This window comes from Scatophagus argus, chromosome 13 (genome assembly GCF_020382885.2).
Source record: "Scatophagus argus isolate fScaArg1 chromosome 13, fScaArg1.pri, whole genome shotgun sequence".
Lineage (NCBI taxonomy): Eukaryota > Metazoa > Chordata > Actinopteri > Scatophagidae > Scatophagus > Scatophagus argus.
Genome location: NC_058505.1, coordinates 13,130,232 through 13,156,694, shown reverse-complemented (window position 1 = coordinate 13,156,694; position 26,463 = coordinate 13,130,232). Strand labels below are relative to the sequence as shown.

Below are 26,463 nucleotides of genomic sequence, written 5' to 3'. Positions count from 1 at the left end.
TTTGTTTTGAAAGAAAGTGGTGAGCAAATGTCATGCAAGCACAGGGCACAAAACCAGAACGCAAAAGGCTCTTTTTGATCATTTTATTAGAATGTAGTCTGAAAATAATTTCCACATTAAATATACATTTAGAAATGGCAAAAAGTAAATACTTGACATGAGAAACATTCAATATATTACCTTTACAATGACTAATATAATTTACAGAAGATAAAATATTAAAAGGAGGAATGAAGCCCCAGATGTGAAATACATATCCTCAACCAACAGCAGACAAAAGATGTATCTTGATGAAGCACAAAATAGAAGAACTTAATTTTGGGGAAAACATGCTTATTTGGAAGTGAGCTTCCCTTGTGTTACACCCAAACAGACAGAATTTTTCAATTCAATCAGTGGAAACAAAAATACCACAACAACCTACACTAATCCCATGCTTTTTCAGATCTAAAATTATTGTTGCATTATGATTACCTTGTAAAATATTAAATGTCAAAATTGCTGCCACTTTTGACTTTCAGGGCTGTCACATTTGAATCAGGAGTGTGCAGACCTCTCACTCAGTTTCCCATTATGCTGTTTGCACACACACCGGCTCAGACTCTGGGCCACTAGATGCTGAGTTCCTGGCTAACACGGACAAACAGTAGGTTGAGTTTGGGCTCAGTTCGGTGAGAATGATGCTCTCACCGTACACCATCAGCTCCTGAGTCTCAATGGAGCTGCCTTGTTTCCTGATAACCAGACTATAATGGGAAGCGGCTTCTACTTGAGACCACTCGGCGAAAATAACTGTAGACATCGCTTGTGTGACATCCAGCTCGGGAGCTGAGAGGCCTCCTGTTAGGGGAGAAACGAGTCAGTCTTGGTTGTGATGTAGGTCCTGGCTGACTTTCTCCAATAAAGGAGGAGCTAAATCAAAGGCATTAAAGGCTGGGTTTATAAAATCTACATAACGGAGACAGACCTCAGCATTCCCACTCTTCAAAAAATAAATTTCTTTGAATATTTAAAACAAAATGGTTCTAATACTATTTTAATTTTGTAACATCTGTTCTCACAAATACAAACTCTTACCATTATCTGGCATTTGTTCACTGAGATCTCGCCGCCTGCGTCCTTGCGTTACCACTGAGGAGAAAAATCAGTTAATTTCAAAAATATAGTAAGATGGATCAGTTTTATTTCTACAGCATCACCCACACAGACCGATGTCGGTTCCTACCGATTGTGACACTTGTTGTTTCACTTTCTCCAGCTGCGTTGCCGGCTGTGATCACCAGGTGAGTTGAAGCGATGTTGGACAGAGAGCAGGACAGCCCTGCAGTGCTGCATAGCTGGGCTTTCGGAGTGACACTGTTGTCGTACACTGTGTACATGGTGGCAAACACAGAAGCGTTCCACGAAACTGTGGCAAAGGAGCTGTTGCCGCTGTACACCACTCCTGATGGTGGACAAGGAGCTGGGAGAGGAGACAGTGGACTTGGTTAAAATACCTGAAAACCTAGTTTTTCAATGTCAGGATTTTCCCAGTAACCTTAAACAGCCAGTAAAACAGTAAACACTATGCTATGATAAAGACATTTGCACTTACTCCACTGGAATTGTCAGCCAGCCACAAGCCCCAAGTAAATGTTAAATAAATGTATGAACAGTAGCTTGCATGTTAAGTGCAGTCTACCTGTTGTTCCATTCAGAGGCACAGATGGGTCGCTGGTGCCAGCAGCATTTCTACTCTCTACCGTAGCAGTGTAGGCTGAACCACAGGGGAGAGGGATCTCATAGTACGTCATGCTTGTCCAATAGGATGAGAGCTCAAACTGGGCTTGGCTGTCTCCCAGCAGACTTCCTGTTAACTTCAGCAAGTACTCTGTATCATTACAGGTGATCTCTGTCCACTCGAAGCGCATCACCTGGATCTCCGTCTGCATCGGCATCAGCTCCACCTCAACAGTGTCTGGAGGACAGGGAGCTAAGGGAGAGAGAGTTGCATTTGATTTATTCTTCTGTTTAAGCAGAAAAACGACTAAGTTGTTTAGTCTCTGAGAAGCAATATGAAGCTAATATACCTGCTCCACTCTGCACCGAGTCACTGAAAGAGCTGTTGCATGTCCCATCAGAGGCCTGAACAGAGAAATTGTAGGATGTTCCACAATCAAGACCCTGGATAGTACAGGTGGGATCTGTGCTGAGACAGTACAGCATGTTTCCATTTCCATCCTGGGCACAGCCATAGTAGTCCACAGCATTATGTTTGGGTGTCCATGACAGCAGGGCAGACTGATTGTTACAGTGGTACTTAACAGAGAGACCATCAGGCTGGCAGGGACCTGTGCAGAAACAAACAAATATTCCTTGGTCATGTTGCGTCATGCACATGCACTGGACTTCTCCATGTGTTTTGTATATAAGGACTCATACCTGTGTTGACTGTGACATTGTGACTGGCCTTGCTGGAGCAGTTCTCATGGCTGGCCCTCACAAAGACTGTATACTGCTGGTCACAGTGGAGCTCAGATATGCTACAGTTACTGAATGTGGTGTTACAAGTATGCAAGTGTCCGTCTACAGCCATAGCAACAACATGGTAGGTTTCAGCAACAGGAGAAAGGCTCCAGGACACCAGCGCACTGTGGTCCTCACAGGAAGTGTTGGCGACCACGTTCGTGGGTGGACACGGCTCTGTGAAGACAGGAAGAGGGATGTTTTCAAATCAGCGCTAAATGACTTTCACTTAAATACCAAAGTCAATTAGTGCTGAGTAATGTTTTCAGTAATGAGTTTATTAATTTTATTTTATTTATTAAGTTTATCTTATATTAATTAGTTATCTTTTGAGTTAGTCAAATGACGCAAATTGGTTTTGAGGAGGAATCGCTTACAGCTCAAACATGCAATCATTCATTCATTTTAAGCTTTTGAGCTCAGTTTCTTAATGTTGGTAATATGAACATTGTCTTTCTAAACTAGTATTTAAAAAGATATGACATGCATGACAGAAAACAAACAAACAAGTATCTACCCATGCTTATTCTGTACGGTGGACTTCTCATACTGCTGCAGTGGTCTGACGAAGCAGCTACAATGATAGTGTAATGGAGGTCACATTGTGCCCCATGGAGGTAGCAGCTCGTGCCAGTGTTGTTGCAGGATAGGTAGGTATGGTCACTGGCTTCCGCTGTGGCAGTGTACACAGTGTTCCCCTCACTGCCCTCCATCAGCTCCCACATGACCAGGATGGAGGAATTGTGGCACTGAGCGACCGCTGTGATACCAGCGAGGGAGCAGGGGGCTGGACCAAAGACACGTTTCATCAACAGACTGACATAAAATGGGTTATCATCAGCACATTCCTTCTACAAAGTCAGTAATCTGTTACCTGTCTGCAAGTCGATGGTGGCACTAGGCTGACTCTCACACTTGCTATTCTTGGCAATAATGCTGAAGTTATAAAGTACACCACATGCCAGGTCTTCCACCTCACAGGTATTGTTGGAGGAAGTGGTGCAGTTGGCTGTGTGGTGCTCTTCGCCCAAGGCTGACACAAAGTAGCTGTCTGCCCCTGGAGCAGCATCCCATGATATCCAGGCAGAATTGGTCACACAGTCGAGGTTGCCTCTGATTCCCTGCGGCTGGCACGGAGCTAGAAAGACAACGTGGAAGTTAAACTGGTGACTGGCTGGACAGACTTATGCAAAGACAGAGGTCTTTTGAAGTTTTCATACCCGACGGGATGCTGTGGGTCTGACTGTGCTGGCTGCTGCAGGTGCCTCTGACAGAGGTGACGTGAACCCTAAATGTATTTCCACAGGTCACATTGCTGATGGAGCATGTGGTGTCTGTGGTGTTGCGTGACTCGCTGGTTCCTCCGTTGTTCGCAATTACTGAAACCAAAAAGTGGTCTGCTTCTCTGACGGCATCCCAAGAAACTGTCATGTCGTTTGACGAACAGCTGACCTCTGCACTCACGTTCTGAGGCAGGCAGGGAGCTGTGAATAAGGACACACTTTGATTATCGGGAAAAGATTTTTGGAGTTTGAAAATGTTTGGCACAGCACAAAAGTATAAAACTGTAACCTGTCTTCTCTTACCAGAGTCAAATATCAGAGCTTGACTGGGGACACTGGAGCAGTTGTCGTCCATGGCCACTACCTGAACAGTGTAGCGGTTACCACATGTGAGGGAAACAAGCTTACAGGTGAGGTCAGAGGTCTGGCAAGTGACGTCACTGTGATTACTATGGGCTGTCACGGAGTACTGTACAGCCCCCTGGCTGGCAGACCATGACACAAGAGCGGTGTTATTGACACAGTCCATCACCACTGACACATTAGTGGGAACGCATGGCACTGCAGGGAGAGGGCAGACAACGTGAAGTCAAAAGAGCACCATGGGTAAAACTTAATCATGATGAAGAATTCATGCATGGCAATAATTCATATGAGTGCAGGTGGCTCAATATATTTCAATTTAGAGCTTTGACAATATAGTAAAGGAATAGTTAACCACAACAGCAGAAAACTCTATTATGTTTATAGGACCATCAAACAGACAGTTAACCCCCCCTCATGTCTTCCTGACTGTTAACATTACTATTATTTACCTCTAATGAAATGAATGTTGACATCTTGACATACAATATATTGAAGAATATAGATAACAAATATAGGTATAATACAATAATATAACAATGCAAAATACAAGCATACAGCATGTGGCAATAATTGATATACTCAGAAATGTATGTATTTAAAACATAAATTTCAAATAATTGCATTTTTCATTAATAAAGTCAAAATAAAGGGATCCAAAAAAAAATTTCTATTCACATACATAATTGAACCCCTGAAAAATTCTCTGCATAATCTGAACAGGCACTTTATTGCTAAAAGTTATATTGTAGCATGTCGTGACAAATGTGCTATTTAGTTTCAGCATATTTTAGGCCATATGATCAGACTTTATGTTTATGTGTGGCCCAAGCAGCAGCTTTTCAAAACCTCACCTGACTGCAGACTGGAGGTTTGAGTGGAGGTGATGTTACACTGCTGGTTGGAGGCTGTGACTGACACAGAGAAGTTGTGCCCACAGGCCAGGCCAGGCACACTGCATTTATTAGAGTCAGACATGCACATGTTTGAGATGCCAGTGTCAGTCTGCATGTTGGCTGTGTAGTAGTCTGAGCCATTACTGCCCTGCCAGGTAACCAGTACGATGGCCGAGAGACAGTCCTGCACAGAAGAGATTCCCACCGGTGGACACGGCCCTGAGAGACAAGACGCACAAGTTAACTTTAGATCTGTTTCAGCTCACTTCCATTATTATATTTGAGTATTATAATAATAGTAATATTTCAGCATCTGTTTGCCTTTAAAACTACATCTGACTCTTTGACATGATGTGATCACCTACATGTCTGTATGGACGCCGGTACACTGGCGCTACCAGGGCAGTGCTGGCTGTGAGGTGTCACTGTGAGGCTGTAGGTTTGTCCGCAGGTCAAGTCCGAGAAGTGTGCTGTGGTGACATTAGTGGTGAGTCCAGTTGTTTCGTTTCCTGCCTCGGCTGATACCATGTACAAGCTTGTCCCATTACTGGCATCCCAGCTCAGAGAAATGACTTTCATGTCGCAGTTCACACTGGGAGACAAATTCTGGGGCACACAGGGATCTGGAAAGAAACAAAGACAATGGATATTCTATAGCAAACACATTTAGGTTTCATCAGCACCAGATGACTCTGTTAAAGTAAAGTACCCGTGAAACACTAATTTGGTAACGCTAACGCTTTACTTAATGGGTCTGTAAGTTCCTTATAAGTCCCTGGAAAGTTTCAGAGAAAGAACTTCGTGATTTGGCATGAATTCCTGAGAAAATGTTGAAGGAAAAGCTCAGTTTATTATTTATTTATTGGTGGAAGTGTCACTATTCAGTCACTGTCACTGTTCATTCTATAACTGGCACAGACGGAACGTTTTTGGAGGACACTTCATAGAAATTACTCAGAAATTACATGCCAGTGAAATAAAAATGCTTAGCAAATAACATACCCATATGAATGACAGAGCTGTTGCTGGGCAGACTGGTGCAGTTGTCATCCTTTGCTCTCACTACAACTGTGTACTCCTCTCCACAGTGCAGGTCGTTCCAGGTACAGGAGGTTGTGTTAGTGAGACACAGGTGGGTGTGGCCATCAAGCCCGGTTGCTACAGCAACATATGTTTCTGCGCCATCGCTGGGCCCCCAGCTTACAGAGCCCACATTAAACTCACACTGTGTGTAGGTGGTGACATCATGGGGGATGCATGGAGCTGGGGAGAGGATGGAGGTAAACATGAAGTTAAAGATACATATATTGAGTAGGAACGAAAGCAAATGTGTATTCTGGTGTTAGACAAGAGATCATACTAGTTGTGAAGAAGGCGGGGCTGCTGGGAAGGCTGTCACACTCGCTGCCTTGTCCTTGTACTGTGACGTTGTAGACCTGTCCGCATGGCAAAGCAGCTGACAGGAGAGTCTGGGTTGTATTGTGCATCTCCACATGTCCAAGGCTCCCTCTGGCTGCTATTATGTAATTCACAACACCACTTGCTTGATGCCAGGAGATATGGACCTCGGTACTGTTACACAGCGCTTGAGCAGACACAATCACGGGCTGGCAAGGCTCTGAGAGGAGCAAAACAAAAAAGAATATAAGACAGAGAAAAAAAAATCTGTCAAGTAACTATAGCTGACAAAACAAATAGAGAAAAAAAAATTGTTCCCCTGTTGAATAAGTGTTACTTGAGTAAGTGTACTTCACTAAAATAAGACAGTACCTGTTTGGATGAACACAGTACTACTGGCCTGGCTACAGCAGCCTTGACTGTATGCTGTTACGGTGAAGTTGTACGTCTCCCCACAGTGCAGACTGGGAAACTGACAGGTAGAGCCTGTAGAGTTACACTTCTGCACCTCCCCTCCTGATGTCTTGATGGCACTCGCTTTGTACAGTTCAACATCAGATCTATCCTCCCAGGACAGAACTGCAGTCTGTGAGCCACACTGCAGGTCGACAGCTACATGCTGAGGTGGACAAGGACCTGAGAAGAGGTGTTAAAGGGTTAAATCTTATCAAATAAAACCCAGACAAATTTTTACCATGAACACTCGACTCACGTGTGGTGAGGTTAGCGTGCATCGGTGCTGTGAGGCTGCATTGTGTGTTGCTGACAATGAGGCTGAGGTTGTAGGTTTCCCCACAACTTAAACCTGTCACATTACAGCTGTTCTGTTGAGTTGTGCACAGAGTCTGAAGAGCTCCATTGACAACGGCTGTCAGGGAAAAGTTTGCTGTGCCATAAGTAACATTCCAGGACACAACAGCGGCGCGATCAGAGCTACAGTCAATCTGTACGTCTACCTCTCTGGGCAAACATGGAGCTGAAGAAAGAGCATGAATGTTTATGAATGAGCACAAGAAAAAAAATTTGGACAGAAAATTCTGAACATGCTGAGTAAGTCTTCACCTGATGTAAGAGAAACCACCGTGCTGTCAGAGCTGTTGTACTGCTGCCCCAAGGCCTTTACCCAGACACTGTACACTGTCCCACACATTAGTCCCGAGACAACACAGACGCTATCTGTGTCTGTGCCAACACAGGAAGCATAGTGGCCATTCTGGTTATCAAAGTAGGCAACATAACCCACAGCGAGGTCGCTCTGTTGCCAGGAAACTGTTGAAGTAAGCTGTTCACATGCCATACTGGCTTGAATGTTGGAGGGTGGGCAGGGTTCTGAATGAGGTGAAAACACACACATTAGGAGAAAATACCTGTGAATAGTGAATATTTTGCTCATTTCTACCCAGTCAGGTGACGGACCTGTCATGAGACGGTAGGGTTCAGAAGTCACAGTGTTGTTGCAGGCCAGGTTGTGTGCCATCACAGTCACATTGTAGATCTGACTACACTGCAGACCGTTCAGGAAGCAGCTGGTGTTGGTGGTGTTACAGGTGGCCATCGAGCCCTGGTCAGTCACGGCCTGGACAGAGTAGGATTTGGCCCCTCTTGCAGCCCCCCACATCACCTGGGCAGTGCTCACGTTGTAGTGCACAGAGAGATTCATGGGGGCACAGGGCTCTGGAGGGAGTATGATTGAAATGACTCATAAAGAATGGCGTGGTTCTACGTTCGGTTGCTTGTTAAACACTTGAACTCTGAACACAATGGCTGATATGAAACAAAAAGACACTGAGGTGAACATACTGTACCTGTGGTGAGGTATCCTGCCATTTGAGCTGTGCTGTTGCAAGTATCTCCTAGAGCCTTCACAGTCACATTGTAATTCTCTCCACACTGCAGGGAGCTCAGCTCACAGTTGGTGTAGTTGGTGGTGCAGCTGGTGGTGTGTCCTGAAGAAGCTGTAAGCTCAGTGACGTAGGAAGTGGCTCCTACACTGGGCTGCCATGATACAGTAACAGAATCGGCCTCACAGTCCATAATGGCTTCGATGCTGCTCGTCTGGCAAGGCTCTGTGCGTCAAGAAAAATATCATTCATTCAGAGCTTTCAGCTTAATTCTCTCCTAATTCTCTTATATATCGCTTTCTGTATGGATGTTCAAGAATGAACATCCATACAGAAATTAAACTAGCAACTGTACAGGCATGGACTGAGACAAGGCTTGAGCAGGTAATTAAATAAAGAATGTATTATTGATGCCTTTAATTTTGGAGGCTCAAACTCAGAGAAACTCAGCTGTTTAATCTGGATGGCCACAGGCCAAAAGCAAGAACTGTTGCGTTGTTAGGATGATTATCATTTATTATACTATTTGTTATTTATAGTGAAATGTCTCGATTGATTTTTGTGAAACGTGTTTAATCCCCTCACAGTAAACTTTGCTGATGTAAAGTATGTATTAAGTGTAAAGCTATACATGTTGAGTGTCTTTACCTGATGTAAGACTGGTCACTGTGCTGTCAGAGCTGTTGTACTGCTGTCCCAGCGCCTTGACCCAGACACTGTACACTGTGCCACACATCAGCCCTGAAACAACACACTGGGTGTCTGCGTCTGTGCCAACACAGGAAGTGTCATGTCCACTCTGATTGTCAAAGTAGGCGACATAACCCACAGCGAGGTCGCTCTGTTGCCAGGAAACAGTCGCAGTAAGCTGTTCACATGCCATACTGGCTTGAACGTTGGTTGGCGGACAGGGTTCTGAACGAGGTGAAAAAACACACATTTGAAAAAGAAGAAAGAAAACATCTATAAATGTTTTCACACACATTTTTTCCCAAAAAGGTCACTAACCCGTCATGAGGCGATGGGTTTTGGAAATCACACTGTCACAGGCCAGGTTGTGTGCCATCACCGTCACATTGTAGATCTGACTACACTGCAGACCGTTCAGGAAGCAGTTAGTGTTGGTGGTGTTACAGGTGGCCATCGAGCCCTGCTCAGTCACAGCCTGGACAGAGTATGAGATGGCACCGCTTGCTGCTCCCCACATCACCTGGGCAGTGCTCACATTGTAGTGCACAGAGAGATTCATGGGGGCACAGGGCTCTGGAGGGAGAAAAACATACTGTAGGTTAAATTTTGTTCAAGCAAAACGCCTTGAAAATTCAGGTCTTCATCATCATTTAAAATCATCACAAATAACATAATTAGTTTCATTTCATACAATCCCTGTGTATTCAGCTGACTAGGTTAACATGACTAATACTGCAAGGTATGAGTCGCACTGACCCGTAGCGAGCGTGGCCGGGGCACTGGCAGGGCCAGGACAGCCAGTGTGCATTGCCTCCACAACAACAGCGTATTCCTGTCCACAGACCAGGTTGCTGAGACTACATGATGTGCCCATGTCACTGCAGGAGGAGTTGTGTCCATTGATGGAGGTTGCCTGGACGCTGTAGGCTGTGGCTGCATCTGCATTACTCCAACTGACCAGAGCTTTATGCGTAGTACAGTTCAGTTTGGCTGACACATTGGTGGGAGGACATGGGGCTGGGAAAGGAGAGAGGTACATTTGAGAAGAAGAGATCAGAGAAAATGAGGAACATAAAAATTAGAATACACAAAATTTAAAGAAACGGTTCAACATTTTGGGAAATATGCTTGTTTTTCTTTGAGAATAAATTAAATGAGGAGATTGACACCACTCTCATGTCTATGCTACATATATAGTAACATTTATGACATACATGACTGAAGTAATAGCCAAGATACAGTTAGCATAGCTTAGAACAAAGACTGGAAACAGGGAGGAAATGCTTAGCCTGGCCCCTCTGAACTTCACAAATTAACATGTTATATCCTGTTTGATTAATCCATACACCTTAAGCATAAAAATGATACGACCTGGTCAGCTGCAATAACTTTCTAAGGTCACTGTTGGCTGCTATATGTCCCCCCACTCCCATGTTTCCAGGCATTATGCTACACTAAGCTAATGGTAGCTTCATATGTAGTGCACATACATGTGAATGGCATCAATCTTCTAGACTAACTCACAGCAACAAAGTGAACAAGGCAATTTGCAAAAAATGTTGAACTGCTCCTTTGAAAAATGGTTGCTATAGTAAGCGTATTCAGTGTACCAGTAAGCTTCTCTATAGGGGTGCTCATCTCGCTCATGCACACATTAGTGTGTCCCATCACACTGAAGGTGTAGAGCTGACCACAACTCAGGTCCAGGAGGGAGCAGCTGCTTTCAGTGGAGTCACAGGTGGAGTTAACACCTGAAGCAGACGTGGCTTTAACAGTGTAGTTCTGTGTTATGCTGCTCTGGTTCCACTTCACTGTCATGACATTGCTACTACAGTTCTGGTCGATGGAGATGTTCTCAGGTTTACAAGGGGCTAGAAGAGGTTAAAAGAGGAGCAAACTTTCCATTAGAATCATAAAATGGACTCTTCAGCAAACATTGTTTTGTTTTTACAGTGATTTTAGGCATGAAATAGTCGCACTGACCAGACTGAATCTTGTAGTCAGAGCCAGCAATGATTTCACAGTGAATAGAAGAGGAGGTGACGGCCACCTCGTAGACCTTGCCACACTGCAGATCAGGAATGAAGCAGGTGTTGGACGTTGAGTTGCAGGAGGCTCTGTGCCCATCAGTGCTGATGGCCCAGGCGGTGTAATCGTCTGAGCCCAGGGTCTGTGTCCAACTCACATTCATCGTGTTGGTGTTACACTGTAACTCAGCTAAGACATCTTCTGGGAGACAGGGCGCTATGGGAGAGAGTATATGAGTATAATCTACTGTATATACTGTATGCATAGAAAGGTTAAGTTGACACTGTGAGGTTTGATAAATGAGTGACTAAACCATTCCTGATGTCTTGGGGCGATGTAGAGTCTACACCTTGATGTGTAAGGGACTATGTTGATTTATCTTATCAGTGAGAAAACTGAGATGTCATTTGTGATTATGCATGTTTAAAGTTTCACTATTATGGCTGCACATTCTCTCCTGTAGAACGGGTATTGCAAAATTAAACGTCCAACAACTACAAATATACACTATACAATATACAATCTTTTTCACTGGCTCAAGGACAAACCATCAATGTTTTTATTAACTTTAGGACTCCTTCTTTAACGGTGTTGGAATTGTACTCAGACCTTGCAAAATGGTCTCTATGACTTCACTATGAGATCACTAGAAAGACTCATTATCGTCCAGTTTTTACTTTTGTCAAGATATATATTTTATTATTATCTTCATTTTTATATGCCCAGGCATTTTGTTCAGACTTGCTTTTATATGTTTCTTTACGATTAATTGGATTAATTTGGGCTTAATACTGTAAAAGAGATAAAGAGATCTCTGAATGCCTTTGTTCATTGGAATGAAGTCTGTATATCTCACCAGCGTCAAAATGAATGTCAGCATGTTTGGTGCTGTTGCAGCTTTCTGTGGACGCGACCAGTGTTGCAGAGTATGACCGGCCGCAGTGAAGTTTTACAGCACAGGAGGTGTCATTGGAGGAACAGGATGCTACATGGCCATGCTCTCCCGTCACCTCAACGGTGTAGAAACCTGCTCCACTAGATTCAGCCCATGAGAAATTCCCTTTGTTTGTCCCACAGTCAACCCTGGCAGTGAAGTTGGCTGGCTGACAAGGGGCTGAAGAAAGAGCAAGACTGCTTTTAGCTCATCATTTCAATTAATCTGTAAAACCTTGAAAGCTGTTCTGCAGGAACATGTCCTACCTGTGCTTATTTCTGTTGGTGGGCTGTAGCTGCTGCGGCAGTTTCCATCCTGTGCTGTGATGCGGAAAGCGTATCTCTGGCCACACAGCAGGTTGGTCAAAGTGTGAGAGGTGTTAGAGGTAGAGTACACTGATGGAGGGAGTGTGCTGGCTATCCTCTCAGCTTGTAAAGTGTAGGTGGCCCCAGACACTTGACTCTGGTCCCATGTGAGGGTCAGTGAGTTGGTATCACAACTGACGTGGCCCGTCAAGTTAGTGGCCGAGCACAAAGCTAGGATAATACAAAGGGAAAATTGAAAATAAAAGTGACCATCTATACAAACCATCCTTACGGACATCTTTCTTTCAATATTTTTAACATTCTTTATGATTAAATCCACTTTAAGACCCAACATCTACTCATTACAGCTTCCTCTCACCTGTTCTCAGCTCCACAGCTGAGCTTGGCTCACTCCAGCATCCCCTGTCTACAGTTACAACAGTAACAGTGTAAGTTTCCCCACAGTGGAGATCAGTGAAATTGCATGAGTTGGAATAGTTTGAGCTGCAAGTGTGAGTGTGGCCATCAGGTGCAGTTGCTGTTGCTATGAACATCTCAGCCCCAGCTACATGAGACCAAGAGACAATGCTGTCATCACAAGCAGGAGACACGGAGATGTTGCTGGGAGCACAAAGACCTGTGAGAAGGGGAGGAAAAGGGGTTTAATGTTGTCCCTTTGAGCTGAGATCTAAGGATTTTTTTCCCCAGGCAGAGTATGGATGATCAAACTTCAAGCCTCTCAGCACCTGCTCTAAAGCTGGAAACTGTGCTTGGGTGCCCTGCACATGTCTCAGAGTACGGTGTGACTGTGACACTATAGGTTTCACCACAGTGGATGTCAGGTAGATGACAGCTGGTAGAGTTGGTTTGGCAGTGGTGTGTGTGTCCATCCTGGCCTGTCAGTGTCACATTGTATCCTATTGCACTATGGCTTCTGACCCATGAGATCAGGGCTGAGCGATTGTGACAGGTCAGAGTGGTGCTAACATTCACTGGGGCACATGGGACTGGGGAATAAAAATGGGAAAAAGACAGGGTGGATTACATACAGCACATCTGTTCAACAATTAAATAAATTGTTTGACATTTTGAGATACAGTAAACACACACCAAGAGTTAGGATATTTATACAACTGTCTATATGATAAAAATGAAGCTGGAGCATGCAGCCTGTTAGCTTAGCCTAAACACTGGAAGCAGGAGGAAACAGCTGGCTTGACTCTGTCCAAAACCTCTGAAGCTCACTAATTCACACATTATATCTTGTTTAATACATACAAAAAAAAAGTGTAAAGGTGGCTTCATTCAGACAGAAACAGGATAGCTGTTTTCCTAGGTTTTATGCTAAGCTGAGCTAGGTTGGCACTACCTGCAGCACATCATTATTCTTATTCTAATAACTCTTAGCTAGAAGTAACCATATATCCCAAATGTCTTTTTCCAATACCTGTGTAAAAATCATATCATTTTGACCTTTATCTGGTATATAAGCATTACCCCAGGGAAGGATTACCTGTTTGAAGAGATTCACTGACACTTGGGTTGCTGTTACACTGGCCCCCCTGAGCCTGCACTGTTAAATTTAAATCCAGGCCACAAGGAAGATTTTGGAATGAACAACTGGTGTTTGTAGTCTGGCAGCTATCCTGATACCCTTCCCCGGCTACCTGAGCCTGGAAGCTGAGGCGTCCCACAGGGTCAGTCCACCCAAACACTGCTCTGTTAGTGTCACAGGCATAGTGCTTAGATATGACAGCTGGAGGACAGGGGGCTGGAAAGAAAAAAAGAGAATACAGATAAGGATTTACCAAATGGAAAATGCAAGAAATTCTTTTGTTGTGTATTGCTCTCTCACACCCTTGCACACACTCACATGTGGTAATGTTGGTCCTGGAGCTAGGCGCACTGTCACACTGGCTTCCCTGTGCAGTGACGGTGGTCATGTAGGTTTCGCTACACAGGAGATCTGTTAAGGTGCATGCAGCAGTAGCTGAGTTGCACGAAACAGCATGCCCGTTTGAAGCTGTGGCATTAACAACATAACCTGTGGCGTCCACCACTGGCGTCCATGACAGAGAGGAAGAATTGGTGCCACAGATCAGGGTGTTGTTCTGGATAGAGGGAGAGCACGGGGCTGAGGGGGAGAAATGGAACAAAGCAGGTCAGAAGTGTTAAAGGCAGATGAGACATAGAAATCAGTCAATTAAGTCTGTCCAGTTTTCCTCTCTTCTACCTGTCCTCAGGACTGTACTGGTGCTTCCTGTGCTGTTGCAGGTGGCATCCTCAGCCATCACAGTCAGATTGTAAACTTTTCCGCACTGCAGCTGGTTCAGCTGACAGGCGGTTGTGCTGCTCCTACAGGAGGTATAATGCTGAGAACTATCCTCCTGGGCGAACACAGTGTAGGCCACAGCCCCGACAGCAGCTTCCCAGGACACTGTGGCTGCATCTGAACCACACTGGAGGACACTGGTCACATTGATAGGGTCACATGGTCCTGGCATTAGAGTCAGAGAGAAGATATGTGTCAAATGATGTGTTGCAAGTAAAGAAAATATATTTGATTTACATAAAATATGCAAAGATATATAAAAGCAACCTGTCATCAAAGCAGTTTGACTGGGAGAGCTGGTGCAGTGGCCATCCTGGGATGTCACTATGATGTTGTACTGGCTGGCACACTGCAGGCCAGAGACAGAACATGTGAGGTTAGATGAGGAGCAGGTTTCAGAGAAGCCACTGGGGCCTGTCACTGTCGTCGTGTAAGAAGTAGCACCAGGAGAGGCATTCCAGGAGGCCAGAAGAGAGTCTGTGCCACAATCTGTCACTGCTGTTAAGCTCTGAGGGGAGCAGGGTGCTGTGGGAAGACATCACATGTCATGAAATTTATCAAACCATAACAAAATATAGTTCATGGAAATTATCATCATGTTAATTACCTGTCAGAACAGTCTGTGGGAGGCTGTATGGCCCACTGCAACTACCATAGGAAGCTTTGACAGAGACATTATAAGCCTGTCCACACTGAAGACCACTCAGACTACAGTTGGAATGGCTAGTGTCACAGGTGACTGAGCTGATATTTGCAGCCAGCGGCACAGCAGTGACACTGTAGTTGCGGGGTAATGCAGCGGGGGTCCAGCTGACAGTCAGATCATTGGTGCCACATAGCAGGTTTGTACTGACGTTCACTGGAGCGCATGGTACTAAGACAGAACAGTAGGGGAATTAGTCAAAAAGGTATTTCTCAGACTGTAATTTCTGTAATTAAGTTAGTGAGCTTTAGAGATGATGGATGGATATTTCTTTTTAAATGGAACAAGCTGGCTTTCTGATTACAAAACAGAGAGCAGAATTGATCTTTCCATCTAACCGTCTTCAGGAAACTGAAAACCATATCCCACAAAATGTCAAACTATTCCTTCAATGCCTTGTGTTCTAGCTATTTAGTGTGTGTTTTTATATGCATACAGTGGCAAATATAGTAAAAAAAAGAAAAAAAAAAAGAAAAATGACCATAGCTTCTTGCATAATTTCAAGATTTGTCACTTGTTATGATGTGGATTTATGATAGTTCTTTAATAACTTTTAGCTTAAGATTTTAAGATTTGCTATTGTGGAATTCCAAAGTAGAAAGTTTGGTAAGAAAAATTATGCCTGTGTCACTTGTAACCTATATTTAAAAACAATTATATGTGCATTTTATAATCTAAGTTACAGTTTTAATGTGGCACAACATGGTCATGTTTTGCTGGGTGCTTATATATTAAATAATCCTTTAATATTTAATTTAAATAGTTTAGATCAAAATGTTGATGGGCCGCCCCTCATCAGAGTGGGTGCCAGTCACAGTAGATGTATGGTGCTATGTCTGAACGGGCCCAAATGCTCTCTCTGTACCTTCATCTTGTCTGTAGGGGGCACTGTAGTTACTGACACAGGTGCCATCAGTGGCAGTCACAACAATGTCGTACGCCTGGCCACAGACCAGGTTACTCAGAGTGCAGTTGGGGCTGGGGCTGCTGCAGGTGAGCATCTGTCCATTGCTGGTGGCTTTCAGAGCATAGCTAACTGCATTCGCACTGTGGGCCCAGGACACCTGAGCAGTGCCAGCACTACACATCAGCTGGCTGGACACATTAACGGGAGAACAGGGCTCTGGAGAGGGAAACAAACAGAACACTGTTAATAAAGTCTTTATTAATGACAATATACTGTTCAGTACAGAACAGTTAAAAACATTGTTTCAGAAATCTTCTAATTAAGCCATCAATTACTGATATTAATCAGTGTTATGTTACCTGTGTTCAAAGCCACAGTGTCACTCAGTTGACCTGTGCAGTTGTCATCAGCTCCTGAAACACCAATGGTGTAAACCTCCCCACACTGGAGTCCAGGGAGGCTGCAGGAAGTTTTATTGGTCGTGCACTCTGATCTGTGACCTTCGCCGCTCACAGCGAGAGCAGTGTAGTATTTGGCACTGTCGCTGGCTACCCATGACACAGGAACAGGTCCCGGAGCACATGTGTGCACGACGGAGACATTGGTTGGAGGACATGGCACTGAAGGGAGATATAAATGAAGAGGTTTGAGAGTTTGTTCAAGGGGACCCCATTGCTCTGTCTACATCTGTAATGATGAAATACTGCATTTCTCACATGTTTGCACTGTGACCTCTGTGCTCGGCAGACTGAAGCATGTCCCAGTGACAGAAAAGACAGTCACCGCGTATGAGCTTCCACACAACAACCCTCCCATGGTGCAGTGTTTCTCTGTAGAGTTACAGTGCAGAGGCTGATTCATTCCTCCAGAGATGATGGTTGTGTAGTTCTCTGCAGGAACCGAGATGTTCCAGGTGACCGTCAGCTCGCCGGTAATGCAGGCCACACTGGCCTTCACGTCCTCAGGACCACATGGCACTAAAAGAAGTGGTATCATTTGTAATCATTTGTGATGTTCTTTATTCTTCAGGACAGAAACTGTTCACCCCTCTTAATTTACTACCTGAGTCCATGCTGATAGGTTTTGACGTGGATGGACAGTTTCCATCATTGTATGTGACAGTGACGTTGTATCTCTTTCCACAGGGCAGAGATGTGATTTTACAGTTGTTGACTGTGTTGCTGGTGCAGGTGAGCTGAGCCCCGCTCAGATCCTCTATGGTTGCAGTGAAGAGGCCTGTGGGCTGATGGTTCTGCCAGACTATTAGAGCATGGTTGGCGTCACAGTCCCTGAATGCCTCAATGTCAGTTGGAGGACAAGGAGCTGATGGAGAGGCAGAGGATGAAGTCGCTAAGAGTGGATCTTGCATTGATTGACATTTTTGAAGGGGGTTTATGTTTGTAAAAAATAGGAGCAGATGAATAGCGAGAGTTTACAGTTTGTTCAGATATTGTGTTAAGGGTGTCTTCCTCCTAACAACACAATTATGAATCTATATTATAAAGGCAATTTTAATATAATCCAACTGTCTGACCTACCTGTCATAAAGGTGACCTCCTCGCTGGCGGAGCTGTTGCACTTTAGATTGGTGCCGATAATACTGGCAGTGTAATTCTGCCCACATGCCAGGTCTTCCATCAAGCAGTTGTTGCCCATTGAATTACAGCTGTACGAGTTTCCACTGTCATCCTGAGCCACAGCAATGTAAAATATAGCACCGATACTTGTTGTCCAGTTAAATCTTGCAGAATCTTGGCTGCAGTCGACCGACACCGATACATTGGTCGGGGTACAGGGAACTGGAGACAAGGGGAAAGTTAGCGATTGAGACCAGTTAAACAGGTCACAATAACGCGTATCATATCTTCCATATTTGAGTCTTACAGAGCTACCAGCACATACCAGTCTGAGCAACTTCTCCCAGCACCTTGTCAGTGGCACAGTTGTCATTGGAGGCGACGATCCACACGCTGAGGTGCTCGCCACACGGCACTCCTGTCACCGCACAGCTGTTGGATGAGGAGGTGCAGTTGTAAGTTTCTCCAGTGTTCCCCTGAGCCTCCACAGTGTAGGAAAGAGCTCCAGCAGCAGAGTCCCAGGTCGTGATCAACATGTCAGAGCGGCACTCAGCTGCTGTCTTTACGTTTGTCGGTAGACAAGGAGCTGGAGGAAAGGAGAGAAAAGGAGAAAACTTTTTAGACTTAACTTGCTTTGAGTGTATAATTATACCAACCAGGTGAGTGTGAGAACAGGTGTGTCAGTAATGAAGGAAGTCTAATTATTAGCCTCAATATGATGATTGGTTAAGTTAAATGTGTCTCAGTGACTATGCAGATCACGTTTTATCATTTTATAACTGCCATGAGCTGTGAACTCAGTCAGGCAATCTGAGATAAAACAGATGATAGTGACAATCATTTAAAAACTCGCTAAATAATTTCAGAAAACGGGGCATATGTTGGAAACTATTTTCATTAGCGGATTCATACACATTTGGTGCTTTGCTAAATGAAGTGGTTTAATGGCACTACTTACGATACCCCACAGGGAAAGAAAATATATGAACATGTATCTTTTATCTATGCCACATATACAGTATATTCCAACATATATGCGCATATTAGAAATTCCTCCTACATGTCTTTCAACTATATGTACATATTTATCCATACATGTACACATATATGCTATACATATATATGGAAATATATATACCGCTTCATTTAAATATACAGTTGCATGGAGATACCAGGATCAGCCGAGGCGCTTGGCTTTGCTTCCACGTCGGAAATGACAAAAATCTCAACCCATCGTCTGTTTGCCGAATCACGTGAACGATTGTGGCACTTAACGACACAGCACGTTTGCAACAAGTTTCAACTTGCTTAAACAAAACAACAGAACACAAGAGCAGCGTCACGCATGCAGCCGGCGTAAACACACTTTTCAGTTTCCCGCAAAGCCACAATGCATTGCGGTTTCCAAACTCCGCCCCTTTTTTGAGCCCTATAGCCTACATTGAATTAAAATAAGTACAATCATAAATACATTTTGTTTGAACATATTTGCACGTTACATGATTTGCAAATAAAGCGAGATATAGGCATTATGTATGGCATATATGCAAAAAGTCAGACATATATGAGCTGTATATAAGGCATTATGTATGACATATATGCACCTGACTGTGGCATATATGTGGATATATATGTCTTATATGATATTTCCTATATATCCACATACACGCACATATATGACCCTAAATATGGCTTACATGCAACATATATTCTGCATATATTTGGATATATGTTCATATATTTCCTTTCCATGTGGGACATGATTGAAGGATTAGTTCATTGTTGGTTATGGTCTTTTCACGGGATTTGTTAACATTAAGAAAAATCTAGAATATCACCTAAAAGACTGTATTGTAATTTTAAAAAGAAAGTCACAGCAAAGACTTTATTTTTGCCCTGTATGTAAACAAAACATATGAAATCCTACTCACAAGTTCGGACAAACTCAGGCTGGCTGACCTCGCTGTCACAGTGGCTGACAGCGTACACGGTGTACCTGTAGAATTGACCACAGCCTGTATTTGTGAAGTAACATGTGTTGTCTGGCGTCCTGCACTCAGTCATTTTGCCAGTGTTGTCCTCAGCCTTTGCCACGTAGTAGAAGGTGTTGTTGGTGGGCTCCCAGCTAAAGACGATCACATTGCTGGAGCAATCGTGAATGGTGTGAGGATTAGCAGGTGCACAGGGCACTGGAGGAATGAGACAGATAATTAGATGTTAAATATGTATTTACAGCTGACTCACAGACTGGAAATTCACCTTCCATTGTTTGAAAGCTCACAGTTATGGCTTGAATTTCCCTCGGGATCAATAAAGTATTTATCTATCTATCTGTCTGTTAGCATCTGAGGAACTTGAGATTTCCTTTTGTAATTTACCTCTTTGTTGCATTCACCACTCCATTGGTGTAAACGGGTGTGCATGTTAGATGGGTGTGTGCGCTAGACATTATAGTATTTCCCAGGGCAGATTTTGTGTGTGTGTCTTTCACCTTTTCGCTCTTCAGACTGACACCATAGCTGACCTTTGAGATAACTCCCTGACTTCAATAGACTGTAAAGAGCTATAGATTGAATGGTATTGGATGGCAGGTCTTGGTGGCTAATGAGAGGGTGTGTTGCACTGCTCAGCATGAGAAAAGACTATAGGACACCGTGGGAGGAACATCTACAGCTTCCCAAAGGACAGATTTATGGGGAATGTTTGCCATAAAGAGCTTGGAGTATGTGCAGATGTGTGTGTTTGTGTGAAAGTGAGCGATAAATAGAGAAGGTGTGTTATGCACACACATATACAGACAGGTGACGAGACAGAGAAAGGTGGAGACAATACAAGCATTAAAAAGGGAATGACAGAAAAACACAAGTCACGTTTGCTGCTCACCTGTCTCGAACAAGGAGGAGGTGTTGGATGTGCTCTCACAGTCGTCAGAGATGGCTGTGACATGGACCAGGTACTTCTCACCACATTTGAGCATGGTGATCTGGCAGCTGGTGGAGGCTGATGTACAGTTAAGGGACATGCCAGTGCCATCGACAGCCGTGGCCCTGTACAAGTTAGCCCCGAACACCAAATCCCAAGTTACTGTCACCATGCCGCTGGAGCAGCTGTAGTCCACAGAGATGGTTGTCACAGGATTTATGGCTGAAGAAAATGTTAGAAAATGTAAGCAGATGACATAGATATTCCCAGTATTTCTGTAAGAGTCCTTGAAAACCTGGACCCTCTAACCCTTTAGCCTGATTGGCTTGAAACATACTGTACATTTCTTTGTCTGTGAATGACTTTTAGACAAACAAAATGCGCTTCATGGTCATTACCACTTTTTAATCAGGTTGCCCAAATACACAAGGTCACACTGTGGCAAAGAAAAGGGTTTTAACTTCATTGATTTTCTACATCCATCCATCCATCCATTTTCTATACCGCTTATCCGTCAGGGTCGCGGGGTAGCTGGAGCCTATCCCAGCTGACTACGGGCAAGAGGCGGGGTACACCCTGGACTGGTCTGATTTTCTACATATTGGTTAATTTGTCATTTCTGGTTATTATTTTCACACATACAACAGTGTATGATCCCAAATAATGAGAAAATAAAGCCAATGCTGACAAAACTCAAAGATGATAGTGAATTTAACATGGCCACGTACTTGATCTGACAAATGAATTATTTTACTGAAATACTCACTGGATGTGATGTGTGAAACATTAGAGGCCTCCCCAGGAATTAAGAAGACGTTGACTGATGATACTCCCACTGTGTAGGTGGAGCAGGGCTCCAGATTACTGATATCCATGGATGTGGATGAAGTGTTTCTGATAACCGGGGGATTGCTGGGGTCATTGTCCGTCACGGTCACTTGATAAAGCAGGACTTTACTTACAGAGTTCCACGTAATTCGGGCTGTGCTTTTCCCCGTCTGTACGAGAGTCACACCAGTTGGTGGCTGCACCACTTCCAAGAGAAAATATACATGTTAATCTGGATCAGCTCAAGAAAAACTTGCATGTGAGTAGTTTTCTGCGTATCAAACTTTTAATTTTGCATGATGTAAATGAAGCACTCTGAATAAATATTGTAAGGACTTACATGTCATGATTGTCTTTGTATTACTTTTTGCACCTGTTCCGGCACTGTTGGAGGCGTAAACATAACAATTGTAAGTTGTAGAGGGAGTCAGGCCGTCCACTTGTCCGCCCAGGGTTGTGAAGGTCTGGTTGTATTTTTCAGGAGGGAAACTAAATAATTTTTCCACAAACAAGATATAGCTGTCTGCGCCTATCACGCTGGACCACTCAAACTGTATAGATGTACTGGAAATAGCTTTGGAGAAGGTGATCTGAGATGTGGCAGGCACTGTGGGGATGGAAGATAAAGAAAACAAACATTATTGAATACTTCATCTGTTTCATTTGACTGGTTACTTTTTAAAAACTAGTTTTTTTAAAACACTAAAAACTATTCCTTTACCTGTCATAGTTAGTTCAACATCTGTGCACAGGAGAGTGTAAAACTGAAAGACCTTCATTGTGACTTGATAGACATGTCCAGGTCTTAACCCCTGAATCAGCCTCTGTGTGCTGGGTGCTGACTGCATCACCACTACTGGGGCGATACTGGTAGAGTTCACGACTCTCAAGTCCAGCAAATAAACTGAAGCTCCGGTGTAGCTGCTCCATACCACATTCAGTGTTGATGCTGAAGGAGATGTCACTGATACAATATTGCATCCTGAAAAAATACAGACGAGGCATTTGTTATGTTTCCACATACTAAAGAAAAGAGAAAAAGGTATTCGCAATGTGATGGTTTCTGTATGGAATATTAAAACCTAATGAAAGTATTGAAGCAAAGTGTTGGATCTTGAAAGCAATACCACAGAAGATGTTCAATGTAAACTTACAACTGACCGCCACTGAAAAGCAAGATGAATATTTACATATATCCATTTAGAAGTATTATTTCCATGTTTTCTGACATTAGAAACACAAAGTAGAGTTAATATTGGGCATTTCATACATGAGTGTAGCTTTTGATACCGATTTTCTTTTTGAAGGGTTGAAATGACTGCTTTGGAATTATAGAGACATTTTGACTAAAGTCAGTATTTTATTCCTCTTGTGTAATTGTTTATTGTGTGTAATTTTTGTGCAAATGATGCTTTTCTGTACTCAAAATGTCGCATTGTACACTTAGAAATGAGGCACAAATACAGTAGGATAATTCCATTAACTATGTTAAGTAACATCAACAACATGGCCCTTTGGTGATGAAAACCTCCCCAGCAACTATTATCATTTTCAATTAATCTATCAGTCAACCCAATCCAGTTTAAGCCTTTCATTTACCAGCAGTGAGGTGAACCACTACACACCACTTACTTCCACATACTGGCTCATCAAAGTAGGTCATCTGGAGGGATTCCTCAATTAAAGTCCTAAATTGCAATAACAATTAACTACAAGCACCGGCTGTTGCTTTTCTTTATTTGATATATTCGCTGCAATAAGGTGTTATATATCATCCAACAGAGAAAAGAAAAGATGAGAATTTTCTCTGAGAGATTTTGGATGAAACACAAACATTCATATCAGTATTACTGTCCATCCATCTTGCCAAGTTTGTGACAAACAAGAAAGAAGGACATCAAATTTAAGGATCTAGAAATCCCTGCAAGTGTCTTCCTTCACATGAGTCATATTAGTAAGAACACTCACCTGAGGCCAAAACATGTTGAATCTGAAAAAAAGAAAAAATAAGTTCATCAGAAACTATGGCAAAATGATGAAAGGAACCAAATTTGAAAAAGTACATTTACCTGCATGACAGACAAAAGGATGACTGATGAATAAAACGTCCACATCTTATCCATTGTTAATGTCAGAGTTTCAGTAAGTTACATCCATATGTGGGTCCACACTCAGCAGCACATCTGAAATCTTTCCAGGCTGAGCACTGTAGATCAACTTCATGAGAACCAATCAGGGTGTCCTAAATGAGGACAGGTAGATGCCTGTGGGCTGCCTGTCATCATGAGAAGGAAACAAAGTATGCAGCTTGTTAGGTGGAGGCGGGGGCACTTTCACTCCCCCCCACCCCATTATGTTCAATCTGCACTTCCTGCATGGTACCTGAATATTTCAGTCTTGTTATAACTCAGAACTCTGGAGTTTCTCTGTTATACAAGACCAACTTAGCTTCAAAGTTGAAAACACAAGTTGTCACACTGACTTTTCCACTAAATGTCTAGATTTCTTTTATAATGTTGACTTCCTTGTATAGAAGTCACAGAATGGGTCTGCAGTAAGGTAATACGATCTCCTTTGTATGACATACTGAGTAACTGAAAAGTGAATTGAGTCCTCCTGCTGTCCTTCCTGGATTGATGTCATTTTTCTTGGAAATGCTCTGTCACCATGTATAATTGTCCACTGGCTGCTCCTTGACTGACTTATGATCAAAAATATATTCTGTGTTGTGCTGTTATTGTGTTAGGCTTTGGGTAATTTGTTTTTTTGCGTCAACTTGTACCACTAATTTTGTTGTTGAACCTTTTATTACTAGGTCTCTTTGAAATTAACTGTCTTTTTCAGTAACAGTACAATGTATGCACACATGCCGGGAACCAATTCAGAGTGCGCATACTTTTCAAGCCTAAAGATTATATGGACTCAAGACTATTAACACAGATATTTCCTCTGAAGACTTTTCACTTTCTGTCGGTAAGCATAGTGTATCCACCTAAATAAAGTGCTAGAAAACCAGAAATGGCTTTGGAAATAAGAGTGTATCAGATTTAGGCAGATGATACACAGAATAGTTACTGGGTATGTCTTTGCAAATCTCAGTACTCCATGTTATAATGTATTCAGAGCATATAGGCATTGAGATGAAGCATGTAACAGTAAGTGTATCATAAACATATCATGTTATGATGGCAGATACAAGGCAAGACAAGGCAAGGCAGTTTTATTTATAAAGCAAATAAAATTGCACTTACATGGCTAACATAAAACAGATCACAAAAAAGTTAAAAGCAAGTTAATTCAAAGTTGAAACATGACAATTCAAAGCTAAAAAAAGTGATGCTAAAAAATAGGATAAAAAAAATACATAAATAATGTCAAATAATTATAAAAATACAACAATAATAATTAAATTTCTGAATATTTATTTAAAAGCATTTGAGAAGAAAAAGGTTTGGACAGTTGGGAGACAGAATAATAGGATTGACCCCTGGGGAACACCAGCAGATACTGTAAGGAAGTTGGAAGTTATCACCTCTGGTAAACTTGTTTACGCTGTGCTAAATTTGACAGTTTTCAAACATGTCTCATATCAAGAAACAAAAATGCTTTGGGTAAGTCAGCAAATTAAGCTCCAGTTTATCTGTGAAAATTCTTGTGAAAAGGTCATTTTTTGACTACATGTAAAACACAACATTTCATGCTGCTTATTTTGTAGTGAAGAGACACATCTTTTGCATTTTTACCCAGAGACACAGTTGTGTCGAGTGGTAAATAACAGTCAACAGGCCTATCAGGTGTCTTTTTAGATACTTTTATATCTCCCAACAATTTATTGTCGTAAAATAAAAAAAGAGCACATTGTTCTCAGTGCTGCTGAGTTTCAGTTAAAAAAGAGGAAATACTTATCATAGATTCAAATTTATGCGGTCAAACCTTATTTTCTCTTTGATTTGCTGATAAAAGTTTATGACAAAGTTTATTTTGTTAGTAAATGTTTGATTGCTTTATATGAGGAATAAATAAAAAAAAATGCTTCAAAAGGATCATTTTGTGACCGAGGATACTGACACTACGAGCTGTAACAGGTCTTTATTACCAGCCAAAATGTGTGGCTACAGGGAGTTCCTGTTCATAATATTTACAGTATCCCAATTCTGACCTCTGTGTATTCTGATGAGGCTGTTACGTAAATGAATATGATAGCTTTTTGCATGTTGCAGTGTGACAAAGAGAACTGTTGACAATAGGTTCACACCTCTCTCCCCACTCTGAGCTCTACCTGACTGCTTGGATTTGTCTTCAGCACCTTGTGTCCCATTGTGAGCGTGTAGATCATCACCGTGAAATGTATTCGCCTGAGTGTCAAGTAACTTGTGCTTGTGCACACGTGGGAATGAAATGTTCTTGAATACACGCACGTTTTGAGAATTCAGCCGAGTAATTGTTTATGAAAGTCCACCTCTGGGATTGCTGGTCACCGCACGTTTATTGGAAATATGGTACAAGGTACTGGTTTTTCAGTAGCTGTCAGTTTAGTAGTGTGTACACACAACATGACAGGAAGAAGCTATATTGTACTTTATATTGCACAGTATATGAAGAATCCAAACAGGAATGATTTTTTTGTCTTTTTTAATAAAAAAAGTTTTAAAACTTTGCACGAGCTATAATCCAATGTGCAGTTCATCTCTCACACATTTGATACACCCTCAAAAATTAAGGTGCATTTTAATCATACTATTATGATCTACCACAGATGGTTACTTTTTTAAGCATGCTGGTTGCTCTTGGGGTGACAAAGTTGCTTTCTTTGGTTCAGACTAAAATAACAGCTTTGAAATAGACTGCTATGAATGTTTTACAACTATTCATGATCCCCAAACAATGTACCCTCACTGAGGTCATGATTTTCCCTTTAGAAGAGCCATGAGGTTGACACTTCTGGTTTTAA

At 42.7% G+C, this 26,463-nt stretch overlaps 1 protein-coding gene across 1 annotated transcript; it reads right to left on the bottom strand.

Annotated features, from left to right (window-relative positions):
- Positions 1-76: 76 nt before the first annotated feature.
- Positions 77-19,099, bottom strand: LOC124069595 (mucin-4-like). Its single transcript, XM_046408860.1, has 40 exons — positions 18,935-19,099; positions 18,088-18,348; positions 17,724-17,984; positions 17,248-17,508; positions 16,902-17,162; positions 16,545-16,805; positions 16,144-16,401; positions 15,183-15,449; positions 14,843-15,100; positions 14,477-14,740; positions 14,117-14,377; positions 13,757-14,014; positions 12,990-13,250; positions 12,623-12,880; positions 12,205-12,474; positions 11,861-12,118; positions 10,960-11,220; positions 10,587-10,847; positions 9,733-9,993; positions 9,295-9,549; positions 8,935-9,201; positions 8,251-8,511; positions 7,862-8,119; positions 7,508-7,774; positions 7,158-7,421; positions 6,818-7,081; positions 6,408-6,665; positions 6,050-6,310; positions 5,413-5,670; positions 5,006-5,266; positions 4,092-4,349; positions 3,726-3,989; positions 3,380-3,643; positions 3,023-3,292; positions 2,422-2,682; positions 2,070-2,330; positions 1,682-1,972; positions 1,226-1,462; positions 1,078-1,131; positions 77-840 (listed from the first exon to the last, which is right to left on the bottom strand). Exons 2-40 carry the CDS (start codon positions 18,296-18,298, stop codon positions 572-574), a joined length of 9,954 nt encoding a protein of 3,317 aa, XP_046264816.1. The 5' UTR covers positions 18,299-18,348; positions 18,935-19,099; the 3' UTR covers positions 77-571.
- Positions 19,100-26,463: the final 7,364 nt, after the last annotated feature.

What these genes read in the sequence shown, in the direction of transcription:
- LOC124069595 (XM_046408860.1), bottom strand. Translation starts at nt 18,298, where the DNA reads ATGTTGATCACGACCTGGGACTCTGCTGCTGGAGCTCTTTCCTACACT. An exon ending in AGCTGTGGAGCTGAGAACAG is followed by an intron (nt 12,475 to 12,622) that starts GTGAGAGGAAGC and finishes GTATTATCCTAG; the next exon opens with CTTTGTGCTCGGCCACTAAC. An exon ending in ACCCTACCGTCTCATGACAG is followed by an intron (nt 7,775 to 7,861) that starts GTCCGTCACCTG and finishes CACCTCATTCAG; the next exon opens with AACCCTGCCCACCCTCCAAC.